At 53.5% G+C, this 25,009-nt stretch overlaps 1 protein-coding gene and 1 long non-coding RNA gene across 2 annotated transcripts in view; one reads left to right on the forward strand and one right to left on the reverse strand.

The window, feature by feature from the left end:
- LOC147578026 (uncharacterized) lies at positions 1 to 19,810 on the forward strand. The gene is made up of 2 exons (XR_015254717.1): positions 1 to 2,614; positions 19,142 to 19,810. It is a non-coding gene; the product is annotated as an uncharacterized LOC147578026 (long non-coding RNA).
- CDCP2 (CUB domain containing protein 2) overlaps positions 17,010 to 25,009 on the reverse strand; it is a 16,973-nt gene continuing 8,973 nt past the window's right edge. The window contains exons 5-6 of the mRNA XM_025912614.2: positions 22,930 to 23,108; positions 17,010 to 20,478 (exon numbers count right to left, since the gene is read on the reverse strand). Of these exons, the coding sequence (XP_025768399.1) occupies positions 20,152 to 20,478; positions 22,930 to 23,108 (506 nt within the window). The 3' untranslated portion in view covers positions 17,010 to 20,151. The remainder of the gene's footprint in view (positions 20,479 to 22,929; positions 23,109 to 25,009) is intronic.

The following is a 25,009-nucleotide window of genomic DNA, read 5'->3' on the forward strand; positions in this document are numbered from 1 at the left end:
GTCTTTTCAAGTATCTCTTCATTCCTCAGACAAGAGGTGACCTCTCTCAGCCCTTGTCCTTTGCTTCCCTCCGCCAGGCCAGCCGGTGGACTTCTGCCTCTCCTTCCCACAGTCCCCGTGACAGACACCTGACACAGTGAATTTCCATTGTCGTTGTCACTACTGTATTGATCATTTTGCAGAGTGTTTCGGGGCCCAGGCTCTGGAGCCAAGCTACCTGGGTTTAGATCCTGGTCCAGCCGCTTTACTAGCTGAGGGCTCGTGGGCAAGTTACTTAGCATCTCTGTGTCACGGAGCTGTGCCTTCTAGGATTGCAAGGAGTAAATAATACATGCAGAACAATAAGCTCAGGGCGTGGCAGAGACTGAGCGTTAGCTCATTAGCATTAGCTATCGTGATTATTTTCCATTACTTGTATTCAGGGATGCCTGCCCTGTCCCAGTCCTTGCGCTGGCACACCGAGCTGACTCAGACACAGTGTCTGGGCTCAGAAGCTGAGGGAGGAGAGAGGCATGTATACACCCTATGACAATGCATTCATTCGGACCAAGTCACTGTTTTGCTTAAATCCTCCAGTGCCTGTGTTCATGGGCTCCAAGGAGCAAACACCACGCTGCAACCACTCCTTCCCTGCCAGCGGTGGCCTGGGTCCTCGTTCCCCCCACCCTGTTGAGTGTCTGATCATGGGGAAGGGCTTTATCGGCCCTCCCTTCTTTCCACGTTAACCCCAGAAACAGGCGGCTCCTAGAATGCAAGGAGAGTCCGCTGCGGTACAATTTATCTCCCTGGGCTGCTTCCCCAGCGGAGATTTACAGGCTGTGCCTGTCACAGGGACCCTGCAGGCTCAATTACAGATCTGCTTCCAGGCTGGACTGGAGCAGCAAAGCTGCCTAGATTTGCCAGGCGGCCCTGAGGGAGAACCATGGACCCTGTCACCTGGGGCCTCGGAGAGCGTAGGGCCCATGCAGCTGCCTCGCTTGTGACACATGAGGAAACTGAGGCCAGAAATGGGGAGATACTTTCAAAGCTCCCACCAGGGAGAATGGGCCCAGTGTGAAGTCTAATGCAGGCCCCTGAGTACCATCCCGGGAGTTTATTGTACTGTATGTGAGTGTATGATTTTATTACCCCAATAGCTTTCTCTTTATACAACAAAAATAATTGCTATGGAAACATGCTCTTTGAAACTGAAGCCTAAAGCAAAACATTGCACTTCCATAAACAAAGACCCTATTCGATCTGCACAAACACATTAGGAGTGTATTCAGTGCAGCCTAAACATTGCCCGGCTTCACCAATCTGTGATTACAAAATGGAGGTTTATTTCTGTCCAAAGACAATGGCCCTGAGCCCCCTTCTACGTAAGGAAGAAATTATCCCCAAAGAGTCCCCCAGTTATTCCTGGGACTCTCCAAGAGTAGACACAGACCAGTCTGTCGATTACAGTCCTCATAAAATATTGGCCTGTTCTTCCTCTCCAGCTGTCTCCTTTATCAATATCCTCAACTAGTTGAGGTCCTTAGAAGGAGTCCCACTGCTGCCATTGTGAATAGTGCCTGTTGTGGGGACAGTGTCAGGGCCTAAAAATGCGCCAGGTTGCCTTTTCTCTGGGTGTGACCACGCAGTGGGGCTGGGCCCCTAGGGAGGGAACCAAGGTCCCTCAACACCCAGCCCTGCTAAAGGCTTACCGTCTGACAGTCCTTGGTCAGGCCTCTGAACTGAATTATTTCAACCGTTACATAGAGGCCTAAGAGTATTGTCATGAGGATCACATGAGGTCATATGTACATGAGACCTGGTATATAGTAGGTGTTCAATAAATGGCCGTTACTATTATGATGATGATAATGATGATGTCTGAGACCAGATTCCCCCAGGAACAGACCCTGAAACAAGGATTTGAAACAGTTGATTTGAAAGATAATCCGAGGAAACCCCTGTAGAGGTTGTGCTAGAAAGTGAGAAAGGGAAGGGAAAGAAGCAAAGAATATACTTTCAAGCAAGATTCTGCTGGAACCAGCCCGGGCTCAGTTCCACTAAGGAATTCTGGATAATGGTGAAGAATGTGCCTCAGTGTTGTCCCAATCAAGGGGCAAGGAAGCTGGAGTATGTATCCACCTGTCATTGGTTGGGATTTGCTCAGAGGAAATAGATGTTAAGTCTCTGGCAGTGTTCCTGCACAAATGCAGGCCGGGCCAAGTGGGCTTTGAGGCCAGAAAAGGTCCTCAGGGAGAGTGCAGGGGCTGGCACTTGGAAGCTGTTGGGTCGAGATGCACAGAAATGGTGGACACCAAGAGACACAGGCAGGACATTCAGAGCATCTGCTGCAAATACCATGTAGTGTCACTTCATCTTACAAGAAAGATAGTAAAAGCACCTCCTTTGGGCTGGGGGAACCTGGGAGAAGGCGGGAGGCTCTGTGGGTCCTAACTCCAGCTCTGGTGCCTTCAAATTGACTGTGACCCTGGTCTGTGCCATCTCTGATCCTCAGTTTCGTCTCCTGTCCAGTGGGGAGTTCAAAGCAGGTGGATCTTGAGGTCCCAACCAGCTCTCTCAGAAGTTCCATAATTCTACAGCTTTTTGATTCGCACCCCAGGGCACGCCTTAGCAGGAGGTAAGCCGGGCCGGCGCGATTCTCCCTGTTGAGAGCCAAGGAAAGTCAGACTCAGACAAATGGTTAGGCCAGCAATTCTCAAAGTATAGTTCCTCCCTGCAACGTCAGTTAGAAATGCAAATTCTTGGGCCCGACGCTAGACGTACTAAATCAGAAATTCTGGGGGGAAGGCCTGCAGTCCGTGCCACTGCCTGGTGATTCTGTTCCTTGCATGCTCATGTTTGAGGCTAGGCCACACAGGGAGTTAAAGACAAAGCTGGGACTCGAATCTGAGTTCCTACCTCCCAGGCTGTTGCATCTGTGGTTGGCACAGTGCCCCGTACTTAGTAGACCCTCAATAAATAACCAGGGGATCTTTAAGCCTCACACCCTTTTCTGGTCACTGCCTCTCCAGGGCACCTTTCGTGCTGTGCTGTCTATTAGTCTCTGGCAGTCAGGTGAATCCATGGTGGACAAGAAACAGTCCTGGAGAAGAGGAGCCCCTGGCCTCAGGTCACTCAGCAAGGAAGTGATCAAACCATACGCAAAGACTTGGTGCCCCTCCTCTTACCTCAGAGCTCCCCTACCACTGCTGGGTGTGTCCTCTGGGCCAGCAGTGAGGTGGAGACGGGTCTTTTGAGCCGTCTGGATGCAAGATGATAAAGTCCTGTGACACTAGGTGCTCCTGGGGTCTCTCAGCCTTTTTTCTTTTTTTTAATGTTTATTTATTTTTGAGATGGGGGAGTGGGAGGGGCAGAGAGAGAGGGAGACACAGGATCCAAAACAGGCTCCAGGCTCTGAACTGTCAGCACAGAGCCCGACGCGGGGCCCGAACTCACGGACTGTGAGATCAGTAGCTGAAATCAGACGTCTAACTGAGCGCCCCTCTCAGCTTTTTCTAGATGCTTCTCCCTTCCCATCTGGTGTGCCTGGGGCTTATGAAAAAGCTCAGCTTTGGGGAAAGGAAACTATTTTGGTCTTGGAAACTCTGGCATAGCAGCCAAAAACTTCTAGTTATGTCTTCCCCACCTAACTGCTTCCCGAGTCTACATAGAAAGGTTCCCCGAGGTAAGGAGCCCTTCCCTCTGCAGAGCCAAAGGGCCTAGTCACAGCACTAAGTGAGGGCTGGTCCTGGGGAGGGTGACCTGAGGGGGCAGCTAGTGAAGCAGAGAGCTGAGTCACCGCAGACCCCTCAAGAGCGGCTGTTCGAATACCCGAGAGGGGAGGGACCCAGCCAAGGTCACTCAGTTGGATCATGGCTCCCTGACTGGCCTAGACTAACCAGATGAGGCCTCTCGGTTCACTGTCTCCACTCCATGCACCTCTCCCGCAAGGGCTCTCGGGCTTACCCCGACTTGGCCCGACTCTGCAAATCTGGCTTCGTGCTCACTGGGCACCACCCCCTGCTTCCACTTCCACCACGTCACTTGCCTGGGTCACCAGTGCTCTCTCCGTTTCCACACATAAATCAAGACTATCGGGGCGCCTGGGTGGCATTAGGTTAGGCGTCCGACTTCGGTTCAGGTCATGATCTCACAGCTCGTGAGTTCGAGCCCTGTGCCGGGCTCTGTGCCGACAGCTTGGAGCCTGGAGCCCGCTTCGGATTCTGTGTCTCCCTCTCTCTCTGCCCCTCCCCTGCTCGCACTCTATCTCTGTCCCTTTCTTTCAAAAATAAATAAAACTTAAAAAAAAAAAAAAGTTCTTACCCAGACTGACAGCTGCAGCATTAGCCAGCCACTTTATCCTTGAAACGTGTTCCTCTCAGTTTTTCCAACACCCTGTTTTTCTTGATTTCTCCTGCGAGGTCCCAGGCTTCTGTGGACTCCTTCATTCATCCTACCGGGTTGTAAGTGGCTGTGTGTATATGCTAGTCATTGTGGCTGGGTCTGGCAATCAGTGGGGAGCAAGGTGGTCAGGTCCTGCCTTTGGGAGTACACGGTGTTAAGAGGCTCTGTTCTGAGCCCTCCCATCTCCCTCTTCCCCGCTCTCTTCTGTTCTTCTCGGCGACACACTGCTGACTGCCAAGCCCCACTCTGCCCAGAACTTCCCCCCAAGCTCCAGGCCCACAGCTCTTACTGCATGGAGGACAGTTCCCTCTGGATGGTCCACAAACAACTCAAACTTGCAAGGCCCAAACCAAACCCGTGACCGTCTTCTCCCACCTGTCCTCCTTCATGGCTTGTCTTACACAACTGGGGCGACATGCCTCACTTCTCCCTCCGGCACCTCGCAACCTAAATAATGCACTCCTCTGTCTTTCCCACGGCCAGAGCCCTCGGCCTGCCCCCCTGACACGGCCCCAGCCCTTCTTCCTCGTCCTGTCTTGTTCCCTCCAAACCATTGTATGGACAGAGCTCGAGGGGTCAAAAGTAAGCCTGACCAGCCCAGTGTCCGTCAGCAGGCAAATGAATACTCCATGAGTGGCAAATCCACACAGCAGAGTATTACTCATCTATAGAAAGGAATGCAGTACTGACGAACCGGTGAACCTTACAAACACGAAGCTACGGGAGGCAAGCCAGACACAAAAGGTCACATATCGCATGGCTCCATCTGTGTGAAATGTCCAGAACAGACGAATCCATAAGGCAGAGAACTGACGGTTGCCAGGGACTAGGGGAAGGGACACTGGGGAGAAACTACTTACTTAACATGTAAGTAAGTAACATGTACTACTTGGAGTAGTAGAAATGTTTTGCCACTACATAGAGAGGAAGGTAGCCCAACACTTTGAATGTACTACGGGCCACTGCACCGTTCACTTTAAAAAGGTTAATTTTAGGGGCACCTGGGTGGCTCAGTCGGTTGGGCGTCCGACTTCGGCTCAGGTCATGATCTCATGATTCATGGGTTCGAGCCCCGCATGGGCTCTGTGCTGACAGCTCAGAGCCTGGAACCTGCTTTGGATTCTGTGTCTCCCTCTCTCTCTGCCCCTCCCCTGTTCACACCGTCTCTCTCTGTCTCTCAAAAATAAATAAATTTAAAAAAAAAGGTTAATTTTATGTTATTACGAACTTCACCTCGGTGAATTAGTTGTTTTAAATGCCACCCCCGTACCCATTAGGATAGCTCCTACCAAAACCAAACAAAAGACCAAGCAAAAGAAAGTAAGCGTTGGCAAGGATGTGGAGAAATGGGAAGCCTTGTGCCCTGTTGGTGGGAATGTAAAGTGGTGCAGCCTGTATGGAAAACAGGACGGTGGTTCCTCAAAAAATTAGAAATAGACATACCACACGACCCAGGCGTTGCACGTGGGGGTGTACATCCGAAAGAACTGAGAGCAGAGTCTCAGAGAGATATTCGCACATCCACGTTCCTAGCAGCGCGATTCACAAGAGCTGAAATGTGGAATCAACCCAAGCGTCCATCGACCGATGAATGGATAAATGACACGTGGTGTAAGTACAACCCCTGGAATATTATTCAGCCTTAAAAGGAATCCTGCAAAATGCTACAACACGGGTGAACCTCGAGGACACGATGCTAAGTAACATTGACCAGGCACACACACGCGCAAAAGACAAATAGTGTATGATCCCACTTATATGTGGTGCTTAGAGTGCTCAGATCCACAGAGACAGAATGGTTATGGGGGTTGCCAGGCACTGGGGGGAGGTGTATGTATAGAGTTTCGGTTTTACAGGACAAACAGGTCTGGGTATGGGTGGTCGGTGATGGTGCACGACAGTGTGAGTGTACTTAATACCAGTTCACAGTGGCAAATTTTAGGCCGTATGTCACCACAACATTTTTTTAACAAGGAAATCTGACCTTGTCAGTATCTTTTCAGTTCCCTGCCATGGCCTGTTCTTGGGACGAAAGTGCCAGCTCCACAGTTGGGCACCCAGAGTCCCCTGGGACGCAGCCTCCCCACCTCTCAGGCCTTATGCCCTGCTCCCCACAGTCGTCACTCCACAGTCTCAACTGCTGACAGTTTGTCGCACAAGCCAACTGTGTTTTCTAATGCTGGGGCCTTCGCACATTTTTTTTTTTTTTTTTTTTTTTTTATTTTCAACGTTGGGGTTTGATTTTATTTTTTTAAAGATTGTATTTTTTTTAATTTTTTTTTAATGTTTATTTTTGAGACAGAGAGAGACAAAGCATGAATGGGGGAGGGTCAGAGAGAGGAAGACACAGAATCTGAAACAGGCTCCAGGCTCTGAGCTGTCAGCACGGAGCCCGACGCGGGGCTCGAACTCACGGACCGCGAGATCATGACCTGAGCCGAAGTTGGACGCTTAACCGACTGAGCCACCCAGGCGCCCCAAAGATTGTATTTTTTGGGGGGTGCCTGGGTGGCTCAGTTGGTTGAGCGTCTGGCTCTTGATTTCAGTGTCACGAGTTCAAGCCTTGTGTTGGGCTCACGCTGAGCACGGAGCTCCCTTGCTCTCCCCACGACATCCTTCTTCTCCAGCCAGTGTTGTCCTTGTTTATAGAGGCCTCTGTCATCAACTGCATTATTATCTCCTTTGGCCAAAAACTTGATATGTCATTTTGCTTTTCACGAATCTTCAAGACTCCACAAACTATAGGAATCTCTCTTCCTTCTATCCTACAAACAATTTCTCCCACTCGGATGGGATCTTCAACTCTATTTGTTAAAAAGAGAAGATCTCCTCTATGAAATGCAGGTTCCGTGCTGCCACTGAGCAACTACAATTGGACTTTGGCTTCCAGTTATGACCATTAACCCCTTCCAGATCATTAGTGCCGAGGAAACTATCATTCCAAAATTTAGGACTTGATAATACAGCTGCCGCTTGTCCATTCACTGCACATCGTCCAAAAAATCTAGAGACAGCATGGTGAGGCCGGCGAGGGGGGGACACGGGCAGCAGAGAGGGTGCGATGTGACCGGCGGGCGGTTCTTCCCCGGGATATTTTTCCCCACTTCTTCTCCAGGGGCATGTTTCATCCTTTAAAACTACACTTGGGGATTATTTTCTCTAGGAAGCCTTTTTTTGCCTCCCTGCTCCCAGGTCAGGGGCCTCTAGCTCCCCTCCATTATAGCACTGATGTCACAGTGCTATGTGTCTGTCTTTCCCACCAGGCTGTGTGCTGCACAAAACTGCTGATGCGATTTTTATTCACCTCTGTGCATGAGTCAGCAGAGAAGAAAGGAAGAATGTTAGTGTGGAGATTACTGAGGCGGTGAGCTCTTAGTCTAGGCGTGTAAGACAAGGACACAAAGGGGGTAGATGTGAAGGGCAGTGGTGCGTAGAGGAGGGAGCAATCCTGTCCCTGCCGCTGAGCCCCAGAAGCTTCTTGGAGGTGGGGCCATTTCAGAGGGTAACATTTCTACAGAGAGAGATGGAGGTCTTTGGAAGAGCCTGGGTAAAAGCACAGAGGTGGGAAGCTGCTTGGTGTGGAGGAGAAGCAGAAAACAACTAGTCATCTTAGAGCAATGACTCTTTGCAAACCTTTCAAAGCCACAAAAGCCTTCTTAGAAACAAAGTCGTAAGGAACCCCAATCCATAAAACGTACACAATTGGAACTGCTCTGGTCAAAGTAGATGTGAGCGATCTGAAAGCTCTATTCTGCCCCTACCAACACTGACACACCAGCGCAGCTACTGGAAACACACCATCCCAACCACACACACGCCATCCCAACCACACACACCAGCCCAACCACACACACCATCCCAACCACACACACACCATTCCAACCACACACACACCATCCCAACCACACACACCATCTCAACCACACACACACCATCCCAACCACACACACCATCTCAACCACACACACACCATCCCAACCACACACACCATCCCAACCACACACACCATCCCAACCACACACACGCCATCCCAACCACACACACCATCTCAACCACACACACCATCCCAACCACACACACCATCCCAACCACACACACGCCATCCCAACCACACACACGCCATCCCAACCACATACATCATCCCAACCACACACACGCCATCCCAACCACACACACGCCATCCCAACCACACACACGCTGTCCCAACCACACACACGCTGTCCCAACCACACACACCGTCCCAACCACACACATCGTCCCAATCACACACACGCCATCCTAATCACACACACGCCATCCCAACCACACACACCCTCCCAACCACACACACGCCATCCCAACCACACACATGCCATCCCAACCACACACACCCTCCCAACCACACACATCATCCCAACCACACACATCGTCCCAACCACACACACACCATCCCAACCACATACATCATCCCAACCACACACACATCGTCCCAACCACACACACGCTGTCCCAACCACACACATCATCCCAATCACACACACGCCATCCCAATCACACACACACCATCCCAACCACACACACCCTCCCAACCACACACATCGTCCCAACCACACACACACCATCCCAACCACATACATCATCCCAACCACACACACATCATCCCAACCACACACACGCCATCCCAACCACACACACGCCATCCCAACCACACACACCCTCCCAACCACACACATCGTCCCAACCACACACATCGTCCCAACCACACACACACCATCCCAACCACATACATCATCCCAAACACACACATCATCCCAACCACACACACGCCATTCCAACCACACACACGCCATCCCAACCACACACACACCATCACAGCCACTAGAAACACACCATCCCAACCACCACACACACACCAATAATGCCACATGCACACCAGTGCACCCATACCATCATCATTCTCACCAGAACACAGAAAACCACCAGCACAGCGGGTACAGGTGGAGCAATGGTTAGAAATGTAACTCTAAGGGCAATAAGAACTGGTCACATAACAAGGTCAAGGTGCTGCAACTTCATCCTGAAGACCACGGAGAGCCATGGAGGGGCCTGAGCAGGAAGACGCTCCAGCTGCAGAGTGGATATGGAGTAGAGAGATAACTGAGCTGGCCTTGGCCAGCCTTCCCAAACGCCCTGAAGGACAAAAACAGGGCCCTCACATTCCTCTCATGCAGGGTGGCTAGAGAGAGTGTCCCCAGGCTGGCATGGCAAGAATTCTCAGGACTGAGGACCTGGAACCGAGTCCAAGCCAGCATTCTCACTCATCCTTAAGCTGGGACCAGACTCCACGTTCTGGCCTGTTCTAGATGAACTCAGGGCAATTGCTGGAGACCGCAAGGCCAGGGGAGGATGGTGGTGACAGTGTAGTGGCAGCGGGGATGAGAGAGAAAGAAGTAGACTGGAGAGATGGTTGTACATGGAATTGAAAGGACTGGATGAGGAAGGTGAGGGATTCAGAGGGATCAAAGAGGGATCAAAGATGTCTGGCTGGGTGACCAGTGGGTGGGAATGCCACTTGTTGAGATAGGAACACAGGAGAAGAAAGAGGCTCAGGGGACATCATAATCGCATTTGAGGCCTGTGGGGTGGCTACGCCCGTGTGACAGCCTGGCCCACTAGTTCAGAGCAGATGAGGGACCGAACCCACGAGAGAGGTCTGGGTGGAGGCCCAACTGGGAGTCACCAAATCCCACAGAGATGGTAACAAAGCCCTCAGGATAGAAGAGATTGTCTAAAGCGTCTGTGGCCAACAAGACCCCTGCTGGGGTGAGGGCACAGAGGCTTCCTCTGACCCTTCAGACCAACCTAGGTCCCCAGGAATCGTCTGCACTATTTCCCCGCTGCCACACGTGCTCATCTAGCGTGACTAACTAGTCCCGTTTGCCCAGGACTTCCCTGATGTTAAAACCGAGGGTCCTGTGTCCTGGAGACCTGTCAGTCCCAGGCAAACCAAGGCAAACCAGGACACATGGCCACCTTTGGCTTTTCTCACTTTTAAGAATTTGGTTAGCGTCTGACTTCCCTAGTCAATGGGAATAGCATTTAAGAGTCAGAGGAAGGAGCATCCTCCAGGAGGAGCCAGGAGGGGAGGGGGGAAACCTCAGGGAAGCCTCTTGGATCTCTTTTGTCCCAGGAAATTGGCACAATCCGGATCTGGTGGCCCAGGTTCTGGGAGCGGTTTGGCCTTCCAGGTTCCCCGGGGCCACTCTTCCCCATCCCCATCCCTCTTTCCCCCCACGGAGGCCATCAGCTTCCCCGACATGCCACAGATCCCTCCTTGCGGCCCCACAAGGTGGCGCTGTGCCCAACACCAGCCCAGGCCTCTGCCCAGCTGGGCAGAGGGGCCTGGAGAGCCTCTGGCCAGCCCGCTGAGCCTGCTCCCCCATCCCTCTCTGAGGCCTTGGGCGCTTGGGAGCCATCCGGTGGAAGAAGACACCCCAAAACACCCACAGTCTGCACAGGCTTTCTCTCTCACCAGGCACATATCTGCTCAGACACACTCCCCTGCCCACATAGACCCCAAACACGCTGGACCCTGCAGCCCTGCAGGAACATGCTGGGCAGAGCCAGGACGGACCTGAAGGGTTATCACTTCCGGTCCCTCTGGAGATGGCACCCGCACACGCATGGGAACATCCATCCAGGAACAGGCACGCAGGGCTACCTCCTGCGGTCGGGTGCCCTTCCCTCACCCTAGCTTCCCTCGGCCCAAGCTTCCCTCGGCCTCTCTTCCACAACCCCTGCCATGCCTCCCTCACTGCCCTACGACGGGGATCAGATAAGACACTGGAAGAGATGGGGTTTCATGAGAGTGCGGTGGGGGTAACGTTAGACACACACACAGATGTTCTCAAACACACCCAGATACACCTGCACACGCAGCAACACGCAGCCCCTCGCACCTGTGCCCCAGCCACACACGAGAGAGCTCGTGTGCAGCTATGCGTGTGAAGCAGTACAAGGACCCACGGCCCACGAACTCGCCCTGCTGCGCAGACCGGCAGGCCTGGTCCGGACGCCTGATGCCCAGCGGGCCCCTCCTTCCCTTTTGCCATGAAACGGAGCTGGCAAAGAGGCCCAGCGCCCAGGCAGGGTCTCCCCACACCTCCAGACTGCACCCCAGTCAGCCCCGAGTCCGGCTCTGGCTGGAAATAAGCTCCTGCAGCCCGTCCCCACCTCAGGCCCGGGTTCCAGCTCCCGCTGAGCTGCCTGTGTGACCTCAGGCAAGGCCTTCCACTCTCTGGTCCCTTCCCTGTTCCCTGAGGCTGGATTGTCCTCTATCAGATGTTAAGGGGTCATGGGGGTACTGAAAGGACTTGGGCAGTGGAAGATGAGCTGGCCTAGAAGGTCTGGCCACCTAAATCGGAACTCCCATTCCACCTGAGCCTGGGTGACCTGGGACACTGAGAAACCTTTCCCGGGGTTTGTAAGGAGACCCGCACAGGGCCTGGTACGCCCAGAGGCATATGGGAAATTTTTGCTTCCTTTATTGCAGGGAATCCTCATTTTGTGGCAAGGATTATATAGAAGGGGAGACTGTACAAAAGAAAGGATTTCTATACCCCTGAGCTGGAGGTGCCTAATGACAGAAAGCTGCGTTCCAGAGAAAGGGAGTGAGCACGTCTCAGAGCCCACCTGGCTCCTTCTCACCCCACCCCTGCCCCCAGCCCGGCACCAGGACTGTGAGCTCCTTCTCCATGCTAGGGGGTAAGCAAATCTGGGGAGGACCGGGTGTCCAGGAGCACAAGGCTGTGGCCTGGGTGCTCTTGTGCGTGTGTGTGCACACGTGTGTGTGCCTGTGCAGGCAGCTGTGTCCCCACGTGGCTGAGAGTGTGTGCAAAATCGCTCAACTGAGCCTGTGGCTTCAGTTCAAATCCCAAGGACACTTGCGGACTCTGTGACCTTACCCAAGTTACTTCACCTTTCTGTGCCTCGGTTTCCTCACCTATAAAACGGAGATTTTGATGATAATAAAAAGTAAATAATAGGCCTCACAGGGATTAAAGAGACGATGTGTATAAAAAGTAGCTAGCCAAGCACCTGGTGGCACGTGGTTAGTGTTCAAAAACCTCTCAGCTGCTATTTCATGTAATGTAGCTGGCACTGTGTATTCATTCATTCATTCATCTTTATTCATTAACTGGCTCCATCTCTGTGCCAGGCCAGCCTTGTGCTAGAGACTGAGGATACAGAAGTGAACTGGATAAGGTCCTTGCCCTCCAGGAGCTTCCAGAAGGATGGGGGAGACAGATCTGAACCCCAACAGCAACAGTAGAGCAGATGTTGAGAGAGGCAGCTGGGAGATAGGGGAGGGGAGAAGAGGTCCCTGGGAAAGGAGGGGAGCCACCCCGGGGTACGCCCACACTCTGCGCACCAGCCCCATTGGAGTATTCCCTGTTTCCTGTCTGCCTGCTTCCTCCTACCTCCAGGCCTTTGCTCACGCTTTCCTTGGCCCAGAAAGCTCCCCTCCCGAGTTCTGCCTGGTCACTGCTATGCATTTTTGAAAGGACCTCAGTGACACCTCCTATGACCACTCTTGGCTTTACTCACCGCATTCGTCAGAGATGGGCCATTTAGTCGATGTGTGTCCAGCACATGCCGCCTCCTGGGGCCACTTGTTTCTGACCCTAGAGCGCCCTCCCTCTGTGACCTTGAGCATTGCACTTCACCTCTCAGGCCTCAGTTTCTGCCTCTGTAAAATGGGCAGCACCTTTTTCTCAGGACAGGTGCGAGGATCAAAAGGCAGAACGTTTGGGGAAAGCACTTTGCAAACTATAAATCGCTGGGCGCCCGTCCAGGAGAGTTTTTATTCAAACAGCTACCTTTCTTCTCCTGGGTGTGAGCCAAAAGGTGTGTATACCTCACAGGCTCGGGCTGCATTTACCTGGAGCTCAGGTGTGGGGCAGTTTCTGTTTGGGGTTTGTGTTTGATCTCAAAGAGAGGGAAACTCCCTCACCCAGGTGATATGGGCGGGCCTGATCCACAGAGTTGCCAGGGGAATCCCAAGGTTTGTGGGCCCTGATTGCCCCCCGTGGTGATCGGACAGAAACCCATCCCCCGGGAAGGAGGAAGGGCTTTGAGATGGTGCTGCAGGGACAGGGTGTCCCTTGGAATCAGGTAACCTGGGTGTGATTCTGGCTCCTCTGGGTGACCTGAAGCCAATCACCTTCTCTCCAAGCTTCAGCTATAAAGCCAGTGTACCGGATTTATGATTTGGGGAGCCCTTTGTACACAGGAATCCCGAGGGCGCCAAATGGGGCCCAAGAGCCGACATGGCCACTGTGTGGGAAGTCTCTTGAAGTTAGGCTGTATCCCCACCTGCCTTCCCGGCCTTGTCACCTCCACTGTCTCCTCCCACTCTGTCCTGTAGCCACCTGGTAAATTTGGGGTTCCCTCGAATCTCTAATCTCCAGCCATTGCCTGCCCGAAATGCCCTTTCTCCCTGCGTCTCCCCACTGTTACCAGTTTAATGTCTTCTCGTTCCCCAGCACCCTGCCCGGGGCATCACTGCCTCCAGGGACTCAGGCTGCTTCCAGGCACTGTGGGGTTTCCTCGTCTATCCACCTGCTTTGCGTCACTGTTGGTTTAGGGGAGGCCTGCCCACACCGCTTGCGTTGGCACTGTCTCCCCAGCACTTACCAGTTCAATGCTAGGCACTCAAAGGCATGAATAAATACCCCTGAAGTCCTCAGCACAGAGAGCAGGGGGGCCATCTGGACAGAGTCCATGTGGTTTCGATTTCGTGGAAAGAGCCCCCGGAAGGAACTGGATTCAGGTCCCCACTCCACCAGTTACCAGTTGCGTGGTCTCTGGCAAACCCATCAGCTAGACTGAGCCTCGGCTTCCTTGTTTGTTAAGCGGAGTGGTTCTGAGGACTAGAGCGGTTAAATGCCTGTGTTCCCCCAAGGGGCTCAGGGAATGGGAGCCGTCACTGTCTAGCTCCAATTCTGCGAGCGCTTCCAAGGGCAGGGGTATCACGGCTCCCTCCAGAGCCACAGCCAGGGGAGCTCAGGGAAGCAGTAGGATGCAGGCCCAGGCAGGGCCAGGGTGCCGAGATACAGCTGGGGCAGCCTTCCCCGAAGTGCCCGCTGCTCCTGGAGTCCGGGCGGCCTTGGAGGAAGCCAGCAGAGGGCAGTGAGCCCCACTGATTTTCCAGGAGGAAAGCCAGCCGGGGCCTCGTTGACTTTGGAGGGGAATGTGGAACAGCCCTGGGGGGCCCTGAGGCTCAGTGTCCAGGGCAGCCGGGACTGGCTCGGGCACTGTGTGTTCCGGCGACTGCGTGGGCAGAACCGGTGGCCGGGGACGCCACGGGTCCCAGAAGGCTCCCCTGGGAGCAGCCTCGGGTTCTGACAAGGCACCCGTGATGGGCAGCAGTTTGTCAGGGCCTCTCCGAGACCTCAGGAGCCCAGAACCCATTTTACAGCCTCACGCTGAGACTGGGCAACACTTCCCAAGCTCAGGCCCTGCACCGAGCATCGTGCCAAGAAGTGTTAGGGCCACTGGTTAGGAGCGGGGACTCTGAAGTCAGACCACCTGTTTTGAGGCCTGATGGCAACACTCACCAGCCATGTGATCGTGGATGAGATACACAGCCTCCGTGCCTCAGCTCCTCTGTCGTGAGGACTAGACAAGCTAGCCCATAGGAAGGGTCTAGAGTGATTCCTGGCTCTCAGCATTAGTCTTCACCCGACGGGAGCTATTAGGTGTGAGACCTCAAGCAAGTTACTTGACTTCTCAGTGCCTCAGTTTCCTCATCTGTGAAATGGGACGCATAACAGTACTCCCCTCATAGCATTAGTGCAAGGAATTAAATGAATTTAATTTATGGAACGTGCTTAGATCCTGAGAATAACACCAAGCGCAAAGTGCTCAATGTTAACATCTAACATGTATCTTGTTACAGCTACAAATGCGAGTTACGGTTGTGACCTGTTTCTATTGGCTCCTCCACCTGCTCTAGTAAAAGACCTGGGCTTTGCAGGCAGATCTGCTGCCTGGATTTGAATCCCACCTGGACTATTTCTTAGAGGGAATTATTACAGTTACTATTTAGAGAATTTATATATATGTATAGTTTAAATGTTTATTTACCTTTGAGACAGAGAGAGACAGAGTGTGAGTGGGGGAAGGGCCGAGAGAGAGGGAGACCCAGAATCCGAAGCAGGCTCCAGGCTCCGAGCTGTCAGTATAGAGCCCGATGTGGGGCTCAAACTCACGAGCCATGAGATCATAACCTGAACCGAAGTCGGCCACCCAACTGACTGAGTCACCCAGGTGCCCCAATAGAATTAAATGAGAACATAAATGTAAAACCCTTTTTGAACAATGCCTGGCATAGAGTACATTTCAATAAATGTTCCAGCTATTATTCCCACTTGACAGATGAGAAAACCAACTTGGGAGAGGTTATGGAAAGCTAGTGGCAGAGCCAGAGCCAGGTCCTGGGTCCTGGTGGGTGCCAGGGTTGGGGGGGTCCCTTTTGAAGGAGGGCTGGAGATGGGGGGATTAGCCGACCAACACTACTGGGCCAGGAGGTGGCAGAGACAGCCATGAGCCCAGGGCTCGGCTCACTGTGCCAGTGTGTGCCCAGACAGCACACCTGGTGCCAACAGATTAAGAGCCTTTCTGTATGGGCAGATGTCCCAGGAGAAGACATCAATGGCAGGCCCTATTGGTCCAATGGGTGTCTTCGTTCGGAGCCCAAGGACACAGAGGGCTCCTTCCATTGTTGTTCTGAGAGAAGCTGCTAGTGCCATCCAGGTGTCCTGACTAGTAACTTCCCATCCCGCCTTTCCAGCATCGCCCCAACATACCTCCCAGCCCCCCTCCCCAGCCCTCCTTCCCATCCCCATCACGACATACCCTTCTGCACCTTCTTGCATTAGCACCTGCTGTTCCCCACTCCTGGGATGCCATTCCCTGTATTCTGCCTGATGCGCCTTCCTGGAAGCATGAATCATCCCTCTGGGCTCCTCTTGCACTTACCCGAGCTGAGGCAGCCATTTAAACCTTGTCTTGTTCCCAAAAGTCTTTGAGAGGAAAGCACTTTGTTTGTTTCTGTGCTGGTCTCCCTTTGCCCGTCCAGATCCACTGTCACTCTTCTCCACCCTGCTCTGTGTCCTAGGGAGACTGGCCACACGGACTGCATACCTCTGGGCTCGGCCTGAGGAGCCCCCCGGGAGACTGGAGGGCAGGGGGAGAGTGAGGGGTCCCCTGGCTGGCTGTGTTCCTCCAGGGGGAACTTCTCACCGTGAGATGCCTGGTTCTCCCTGCTCCCTGCCCCCCAGGACACTGAGCTCCTGAGGGAGGGCCGTGTCTGAGCCAGTCTGCGTGTCCACGTAGAGGGTGGCCCAGAGAAGATACTTGGGAAATGTCCGTGACTCAGACTGCACCAAAGTTCCGAGACTGCCACACACGTGGGATTCAGGGGATGGAGTCACGTGGAGCTCCTCCGTTCATTCACTCAGCCGATCACAGATACTTACTGAAGGGCACGTGTGCCCGGCTCTGGCAGGGGCGGGTGGGATAAAGACTGCCTTCGTGGAGCTGGCGTCATAGTGACGGGGACGAGGAAAGCACACACACACCTCGCATCATTGCAGACGGCGATACGTCTTACGAAGGAAGGCAAAGGGGTACAAAGTGACAGGCTGGGGGTGGGAACGATCATGGTCTCTTGAAGATCAGCAGGGGAGCTAGGAGTCCGGGGAGACCCTTCCGACTCTGAGATTTGAGGACTCCTCGGGGAAGAGGCCCTCGCCTGGCCGGGGCCTGCCAGCTTCCAGAATCGTACAGGTGGAAGCCCCATGTGGGCGCTCTCCCTGTGTTCTCTCAAGCCTCACGATGACCTCGGGAGGAGCATCTTTGTGTCCCTATTCTGCGCATGAGGAAACTGAGGCTGAGAGAGATTAAGCAACTTGCCCGAGGTCACACAGAGTCAGGGTGAGAATGGAAATGAACCCAGGTCTGCCTGACCCGGAGGCCAGAAGGCATCTTCCCAGGGCCGGCACTTCCATTTGCCAAGGATTTCCTCATCTGTAACGTTGGCTCTACCGGGACAGGCAGGCGGGAGGACCCGAAGCTCTCAGTTCGGGGTAGGCAGGCCCGAGACCATATAACCAGTGCGGGGGCGGGGGGGGGGGGAGGGGGAGCTGGGGTTAAGGCCTCCGCTCTCCACCAAGGGGAAACTGGTACACGTACACACACCATCAGACACTCTTCCTGGGCCAGAGCGTGTTGGCTAATGGGTATCATTTCAGCCCTTTCATTTCTAATAGACACTGTACCGTCAGAAAGACTGTCATTTCCCATGGCTCAGGCAGGATAATCAACGTGCCGGCTGCCCAGAGGGCTGGGAATGGCAGTATCTGGGCACGTCCGTGGGTAAAACCATCCTCTCCCTGTCGGCCATTCCAGTCCTTTCCCAACCAGACATGGCCCTTGGGTTTGAGAGCTTGGCCTGGGGGCCCAAGAGGCTCCAGCTCAGGAAAGAACTGCCTCCTCTCGGCCTCGCTTCAGCATTTCATCACCTGTGACCTGGCGCAAGGCACTTCCTTCCCCAGACCTCAGTTTCCTCATCTGTGAAATGGGGGCAATTTTGTCTGCCTCACAAGGTGGCTTACGTCAGCTGACACAGCTCAAACACTTGCCATGTAGCTGGTGCTTATGAGTCGTCGCTACGACAGCGATGCTGCCAGAGGTGATAATGATGCTTGTTATATTTTAAAAACAGGAACTGTGGCCAGAAAAGGGAATGGGTTCCTGAAGGCCACACAGCAAGCCAGTGGCAAAGTTGGGCCGAGAGCGTGGGGTTCTAGGCCGGAGCTTTTGTATGAACTCATAGGTCAAGGTCATAACAGGTTTGTTGAATCCTTCTCAGGTACTGGCCACTGTCATGCACGATCTCAGGCCCCACACAGAACCAATGCAGCGGGTGTTATTTATCATCACCCCTGCTTTGCAGGCAGGAAGGCTGACCTTGGGGGCAGCCTTGTAATCAGTCTTGTCCAGAGAAACCGAGACCCAGGTGGTTTGTAGGCTGGCAAAGGTAGCTCAGTGGCTAGAGGAATCTGAAAGGGAGAAGGTGGGTGAGAGACAAAGAGGACGGGGTCTCTGCTCCCAACACCCCGGGGTGTCAGTCAAAACTCGCCTGCTGGCACATTATCCTGGCAGACCTCCCTAGTTCATCGTGTTGCTACGATCTTACAGCAAGCTATGAACAGTGGTCCCATTTTGCAGATGGAGATATCAAGGCCCACAGACTCAAAGTGACTTGCCCAGGTTTGCACAATTAATGAGAAGAACTTGGACTTGAACCAGTTCTCCTAATGTCCAGGCAACTCTTTTTCCCTTGCTTAATTTTTTACTTTGTTGGCTTTTCTCACTCTCGTTTTCTCTGCAAGTTACTGTCTGCCCTCCCTCTCCCCGAAGCTGCTACACCTGGGTGTAGACATCTCAAAGGCAGGAAATCTCATTTGACTTCTTTGCTGCTGGGTGCTTGGAGCCGGTCACAACAATGGGGACAAAGCTGGAAACAAGTGGATGTTGGTTGGGTTGTTGAAAGAACTGTAATCAGGCTCCAATTCACTTACTTGAGCACCGTGGTCAGCATGGTCAAGGTGGAGATTTCTGTTGATTGTGAGTGATTCATTACGCAAACATACAGGTGAGTAGGGGAAAGTGGTGTATTATAACTGTATTTCTTTGTTTATTTTTCATTAACAAGGCTGTTCCACTTGGAGCTCTGGGGGGACTGGACCAATTTGCTTGAGGATGCCAGAAAGCACCGGGAACCCAACCCATGCTCCCCGTAGTGTGAACTTAGAGAAATACGGGGATGCTGGAGTAGCTCTGAGTGAAGTCCAATGGCAGGAGAAGGTCCACAGGCTCCAAAGAGAACTCATCTGAAGGGAAACAATGGACTCAACATCAGGGGTGAGGACAAAGACACAGGAACTTCAGTCAGCTTTGCAGTCAAGGATCACGATCTATTTAAGGAAAAACGCCAGCATGAAAGAGACACCAGTCCTCAGCTTCCAGCCTCACTGCTGAGCACAGTGTGGGCCCGCCTGTGTTTTATGCAGGGATCTGACCTCGCAGGGCATCGCCACCTCTTCAGACAGGATCCACTGGGATGCGCACGACCAGCCTCCAACAGCGACACCACATGGCGGAGGCTGGGATGACAGCACTAGGTGGGGTTTCGGCTCCCTTTCTCTCTCTCTGTTTCTGGAGTTTGGAGGCAGGACTGGCCTGCTGTGGATGAAGTCCTCAAGGTTCCTGAGTCAGTTCAAGAGAGTGGAGGCCCCTAGACAGTTACTAAATTTCCTGCCAATGAAGGCTTGTGATGAGCCATTAGTTGGAAAAATAAAAGATGCCCTTGTTTTTATCCTGAGTGGGTAAAGCACTTGTGCAAGTTACAGAACAAGTGACCAGTGACCACAGCTATCCACGATGCCAAGTAACACACACAGGAGTCTTCTTTTCTACTGCAGGCCATCTTTCAAATTAGTAACAATTGCACACACACACAACATGACATAGTTTACAAATCTCATATCCATTCGTGCTCTTCTCTGAGCCTCACGCCAGCTCTGTGAGCCTAGGAAACGGAGTCTCGGAGAGGGACAGTGACTTGTCCATGGTCGCCAACAAGTCGATAAAGCCTGGTCTGCTCCTGTTTTGGGGACCGCAAGCTGCCTCCCAGGGAAGCCAGAACCCAGGTCCCTTGCCTGCTCACAGCAGCATCAGGACCACGATGGCAATGACCATGAGGACTCCAGCCAGGATGCAAAGGCCCAGGAAGACAATGTCACTGGTGTCTTGGGTCACCATGGCCACAGGGCCCTCCAGGGCCTCCACCTCATCGCTGGGTGGCGCTTCCTGAAGATGCTCAGCTGTGGCGGCATAGGGCCCCAGCCAGTCAGAGCCAGACAGCAGGTAGATAGAAGCCTCCTTGCGCCGTGGCTCACAGCGGACCTCGTACTCATGGATGTCCTCCTGCCCACCAGCCGAGAAGTCAATGTACAGCACGCTGACGATCACCGACGTGTTGTTCCTCCTCTGTGGGGGGTCACAGGGCACTCACTCGCACCTGAAGGGGCCAAGGGCTGACCCTGTCCCTCTAGATATGTCGGGACTCAGTGCCAAGGGGGCAGAACCCTAGGAGCCTGGGTTCTAGTCCCAGCTGGGCCACTGACTCCCTTTCTGCTTGGAGCCTCAGTGTCCCCACCTGTAAAAGGGACACCATGGGGATGTCTGGAAGGACAATATCAGTTTTGATGAGTCAGTGCTTGCTCTGGCTTCAAGGAGGCGGGGTCTATGAGAGAGAGTAGCAGCAGTAACAGGGACATTTGCCATGATCCAGCCTCTGTTTCAAGTGCATTATCTCATTTAATTCTCACAGTGACCCTCTCTTATTGGCACCATTAATACCCCCATTTTATAGATTAGGAAACCGAAGCCCAGAAGTTAAATCCCTTGTCTGAGGTCACACGACACACAAGTGACATGGAACTGGAGTCCCTGGCCATCCCAGTGGCACCACCCAGCTTTAGGCAGAGCCACCGAGGAGTGAAACGTGGGGGGCCTGGCACACTGCTGCCCTCCCTACCCCTACAGATGAGGGAGGCAGGAGGCAGGTTGCTCTGAAGATGGTGGGGTGTTTGGGTCCAGAACTGAGGGGCAGTGTTTTAGTGGGCAGTCTGGCGTGGCCTGGAGCAGGGGGCTGCAGTGGCACAGGGCTAGTCTCCCCACCAACCCCAAGTCTGCAGCAGCTGTTACACCCCTCAGGCTGCCCAACCACCCATGTCCAGTGGTGGCACTTCTGAGCTGATGCTTCGTAACAGCGAAGCTGCCTAACGCAACGCGAGCAAAAGCAGGGGCAGTCGGAAGCTGTTGTCACTGGACACTGGGCGACCCCTCTGGGGAAGGGTGTGGAAGGGAGTCACAGAGGGCTTCCAAAAGGCTCGGGTTCCATGCCCCCAAAAGAGGCTTCTGCATGTGCACCCTCAACCTGTCTGCCACCACACCCTCTGGGGAAGACTGATGTCCTAGATTTTTGTGATACAGAATTGGGCTACTGGATGAAGAAAGACAGGACCTGTGAGTGGCAGGGGACCCAGTGAAAGGGTCAAGTGAATCCACATAGTAAAGAAGGGAGAAAAAAAATCACATAAAATGGGGGTGAGGGGAAGTTTTAGGGGTTTTCGATGAGTGAGAGACTTGAGGGGAAAAAGCCACACAAGACGTGGTTGGTATTGTGGTTATGAAATCAAGTCTCCAGTGTTTTTTCAGAGATGCACAGAAAGGTTGTCATTGCCTTTGGCTGTTTGAGCTGCGCATCTTTGGAAGTGACCCGATGCAGAGACTGGTCCTCGTGGGTCTAGGACTTATAAGGGTGACACTAGGGATCCAGGAGTCTATCGTTCTCAGCTTTTATGTTTCCCATGATATTGGCTCCAAGATTCCATGATTTTTTGGTTCCAAGTTAGGGTGGTGGTTCCATGACTCAGAGACTCCGAGTGTCTGTGATCCCTCATTCTCGACTTCATGGTTCCCTGCCTCTGGGATTCTCTGTCGCCATCATTTCATGGCTCTGCGGAATGAGGACTCAGGGCATGGAGTAGGGGGGAGGGCAGGTCATCTTGGCAGCCAAGACTCTGCCCCTATTTCTCTTTTTCCTCAGGTCTAAAGGACAGAGATTTCCAGGAGGCTAGGGAAGCAGAGGGGCGGGCTGGAGGGGCCAGAGGCATATATTCAGCTAATGTTGGAGGCAGTAGGGTTTGCTGGAAAGTGTGTGATTTCTGCCAAGCCAGTCTGGCACATCCCTGGATACCAAGGCTGGGGATGGGAGCTCCTTCTGGGGGTGGGCGGGGCGGGGGGGGGATGTTTCTCCTTTCCCCTCCAATCTGTCCTAAGAATACAAACATCCCAGGTGCTTGGGCTGCTGCCAGTGACTCTGAGGGCCCCAAACCCGGAGTCAAAGCCTCAAAAATATAAGGATAGTAGAAAAAACTCATTTATTTGTAAGCCTCACTGCCTTTGGAGGGAAGTGGTTCCTGTTACTTGAAAGGCCCTTTTGTTGTGTGGAGCCCGGGGACGATTTGGATCACGGGTTGGGGAAGGGGTAGCAGGGGGCAGCAAGGGCTGCATGTTAAAGGGGTGGGGACTGGGTGGCGAGGAGTGCCCAGGAGAAGGCAAGGAACGGCAGGAAGGCCTCCGAGGATGGTCAGGGTCAGGGCCTTGCAGGAGGAGCCTTCAGTAGGGGCTTTTGGCCGTCACTGCGTTGTGCAGCGGGGACCCCTGCTCTGTCTTCCCTGTTTGAGTATTTTGTCATGTCTACACTGAGCAAGTTTGTTGGGGTAAAGCCAAGAGGGGCTGAATTCTGCACCCAGGCTTGTGGGGTCACTGGAGCCAGAATTCTCAGGAATCGCAGGTGCCTCTCAGCAGGGGTCAGACCCTCTCCCTCACGCCTGCCCTCCTCCCCCCCCCGCCACCCGCCCCTGCTCCTACCTGAGACTCGGTGCCGCAGGTGTCGAAGCGGGCCTGGATCCGGAAGGTGCTGCCGACTTCCTGGGCGGCACAGCTCCGGCTGCCCAGGTAGACCTTGGTCCGCTCCAGTGGTGCCAGTGCCTGTGCGGAGATCAGGATCTGGAAATCCGTGCGGGAGCAGCTCACGTTCACGGGCACGACTGGGGATGGAGGGAAGGAGGGGCTGGAGGCCTTAAGGGGCAGGTGGTCTGTCCCCAGCACCCCCAGACCCCACCCAAAGGGTGGTGTGTGGGAAAACCAAGGCTCGGAGAAGGGAGACTCCTATGCAGCCCTATGGGGATGTTTTACACGTGTTACTCCACTTAACTCCATCAGACTCTGAGCTCCCCAGGGCAGGCACCAGGCCCTCTCGTGTCCTTGCAGCCTGGCACAGAACTTGGCAGGTGCCGTGGGGTGCTGAATGAATGAATGAATGAATGAATAAGTGAATATTCTTAACCATAAGAAGAGCTACTATTTGCTGATCTCTTTGCGATGTGCCAGGCAATTCATTCAATTATTTAACACATATTTATTGATGGCCCGCTATGTGCAGGCACAATTCTAACAGGCACCGTGGAAACAGAAACGGAAGAAAAGAGCCCAAACTCCCTGCTTTCTTGGAGCTTACATTCTAGTTGGGCGAGGCGGCAATACATACGTAAAATAAAATCCATGTCAGAGTGGGCTGAAAGAAAATCAAGCAAAAAAGAAACAGGGAGAGCAGGGGATATGTGGGGAGGTGGGGGGAGCAGAACAGTTGTTTTGCAGAGGGTGGTGAAGGAAGCCTCACTCCCCACGATGACTCCATGAGGTGGACACAACTAAACCCATTTTACAGTTTCGGGAACTGAAGCTCTGAGAGGTGAGGTTGTTTGCGGTGGTTGAGTTGGGATTTTAACCGTTATTGAGTCTATAGGATCGAGTCTTTGGGTATCTCCCCACCCTATACACACAAGATGGTGTGATGTTTTGTGTCTGGGTGTATTTTGTATTTGAGCATGTGTATTGGGGGGGGTGGGCCATGCTGGCTGGGGCGGGGGCAGTGGAAGGGGAGAAAGGGGTGGCTGGTGGGAGAGAAAGGGAAGAGCTGGCAGGCAGAGGCCTGGAACTCTCAGCCCCTCTCCGGGAAATGCCTCAGACATATTTCAGCCTCTGGTGTCTGGGCAGTCGGGGATTTATGGGCCCGCCGTCTCCCACGATGATCTCGGTGGCGCTGAACTGTGTGTCACCCCTGATTGATGCCGAGCTTGTCCTCCAGCCGGGAGGCCGCCTGCAGCCTGGGCCACATCTGGAGCCTGGCCCAGCGTGAGTGCCCCTGTCTGACCCTGGGCTCCCATGGGGATCTGGGGAGGGTGGTGGGGTGGGTGGGAGTGGGGCTCCTGGCCCTGGAACAGAGCCAGGATTTGAGCTGCCCCACCCTCAGTCTCTGGAGGAACCAAAAGGAAAAGGGGCTTGTCCAAGATCCCACAGAGCTGGGAGAGGACCCATGCCCAGAAACAAGACTATTAGAGCCAAAGGGGATTTTAAAGATCCTTCAGCCAGTGTCCTCATTTTACAGATGGAAAAACTGAGACCCGCAGAGAAAAGACAACTTACCAGCTGGCTGTGGCAGATCCCATGGCACCTGACTCTCTGGAGTGAAACTCTAGAAGGGCTTGCTCTAAAAAGGGACAGCTCTCCTCCCCCAGTTTATGGATGGAAACAACTGAGGCCCTGGAGGGTGGGTCTGCCCAGGTCACTTTGCTGCCACTAGGTCGCTGAGGCTCTGCTGTTTCCCTCCCCATCACCACTTGTGTTGGGGGTAAGGATGGAGGGGAGATGTTTTGAATGCAGACCAGGCCTGAGACACAGGAGGGGAAAAAAATCCACCCTCAGCAAGCATGTGCTCAGAGTCAGGCACTGGGACCTGTCTGCCTCATTTCATCTGAATGACCACCTACCTAGGGCACTTACCAACCCCTTGTACAGATGAGGCCATTGGATGGCTGGTAAATGGCAGCATTTGGATGTGGCCCTGGTCTGTCTGAGCTCAGCCCTGACTCCCTCCCCTCGGGCCCCG

This window comes from Puma concolor, chromosome C1 (genome assembly GCF_028749965.1).
Source record: "Puma concolor isolate L17-30 chromosome C1, mPumCon1.1.hap2, whole genome shotgun sequence".
NCBI classification, from domain to species: domain Eukaryota; kingdom Metazoa; phylum Chordata; class Mammalia; order Carnivora; family Felidae; genus Puma; species Puma concolor.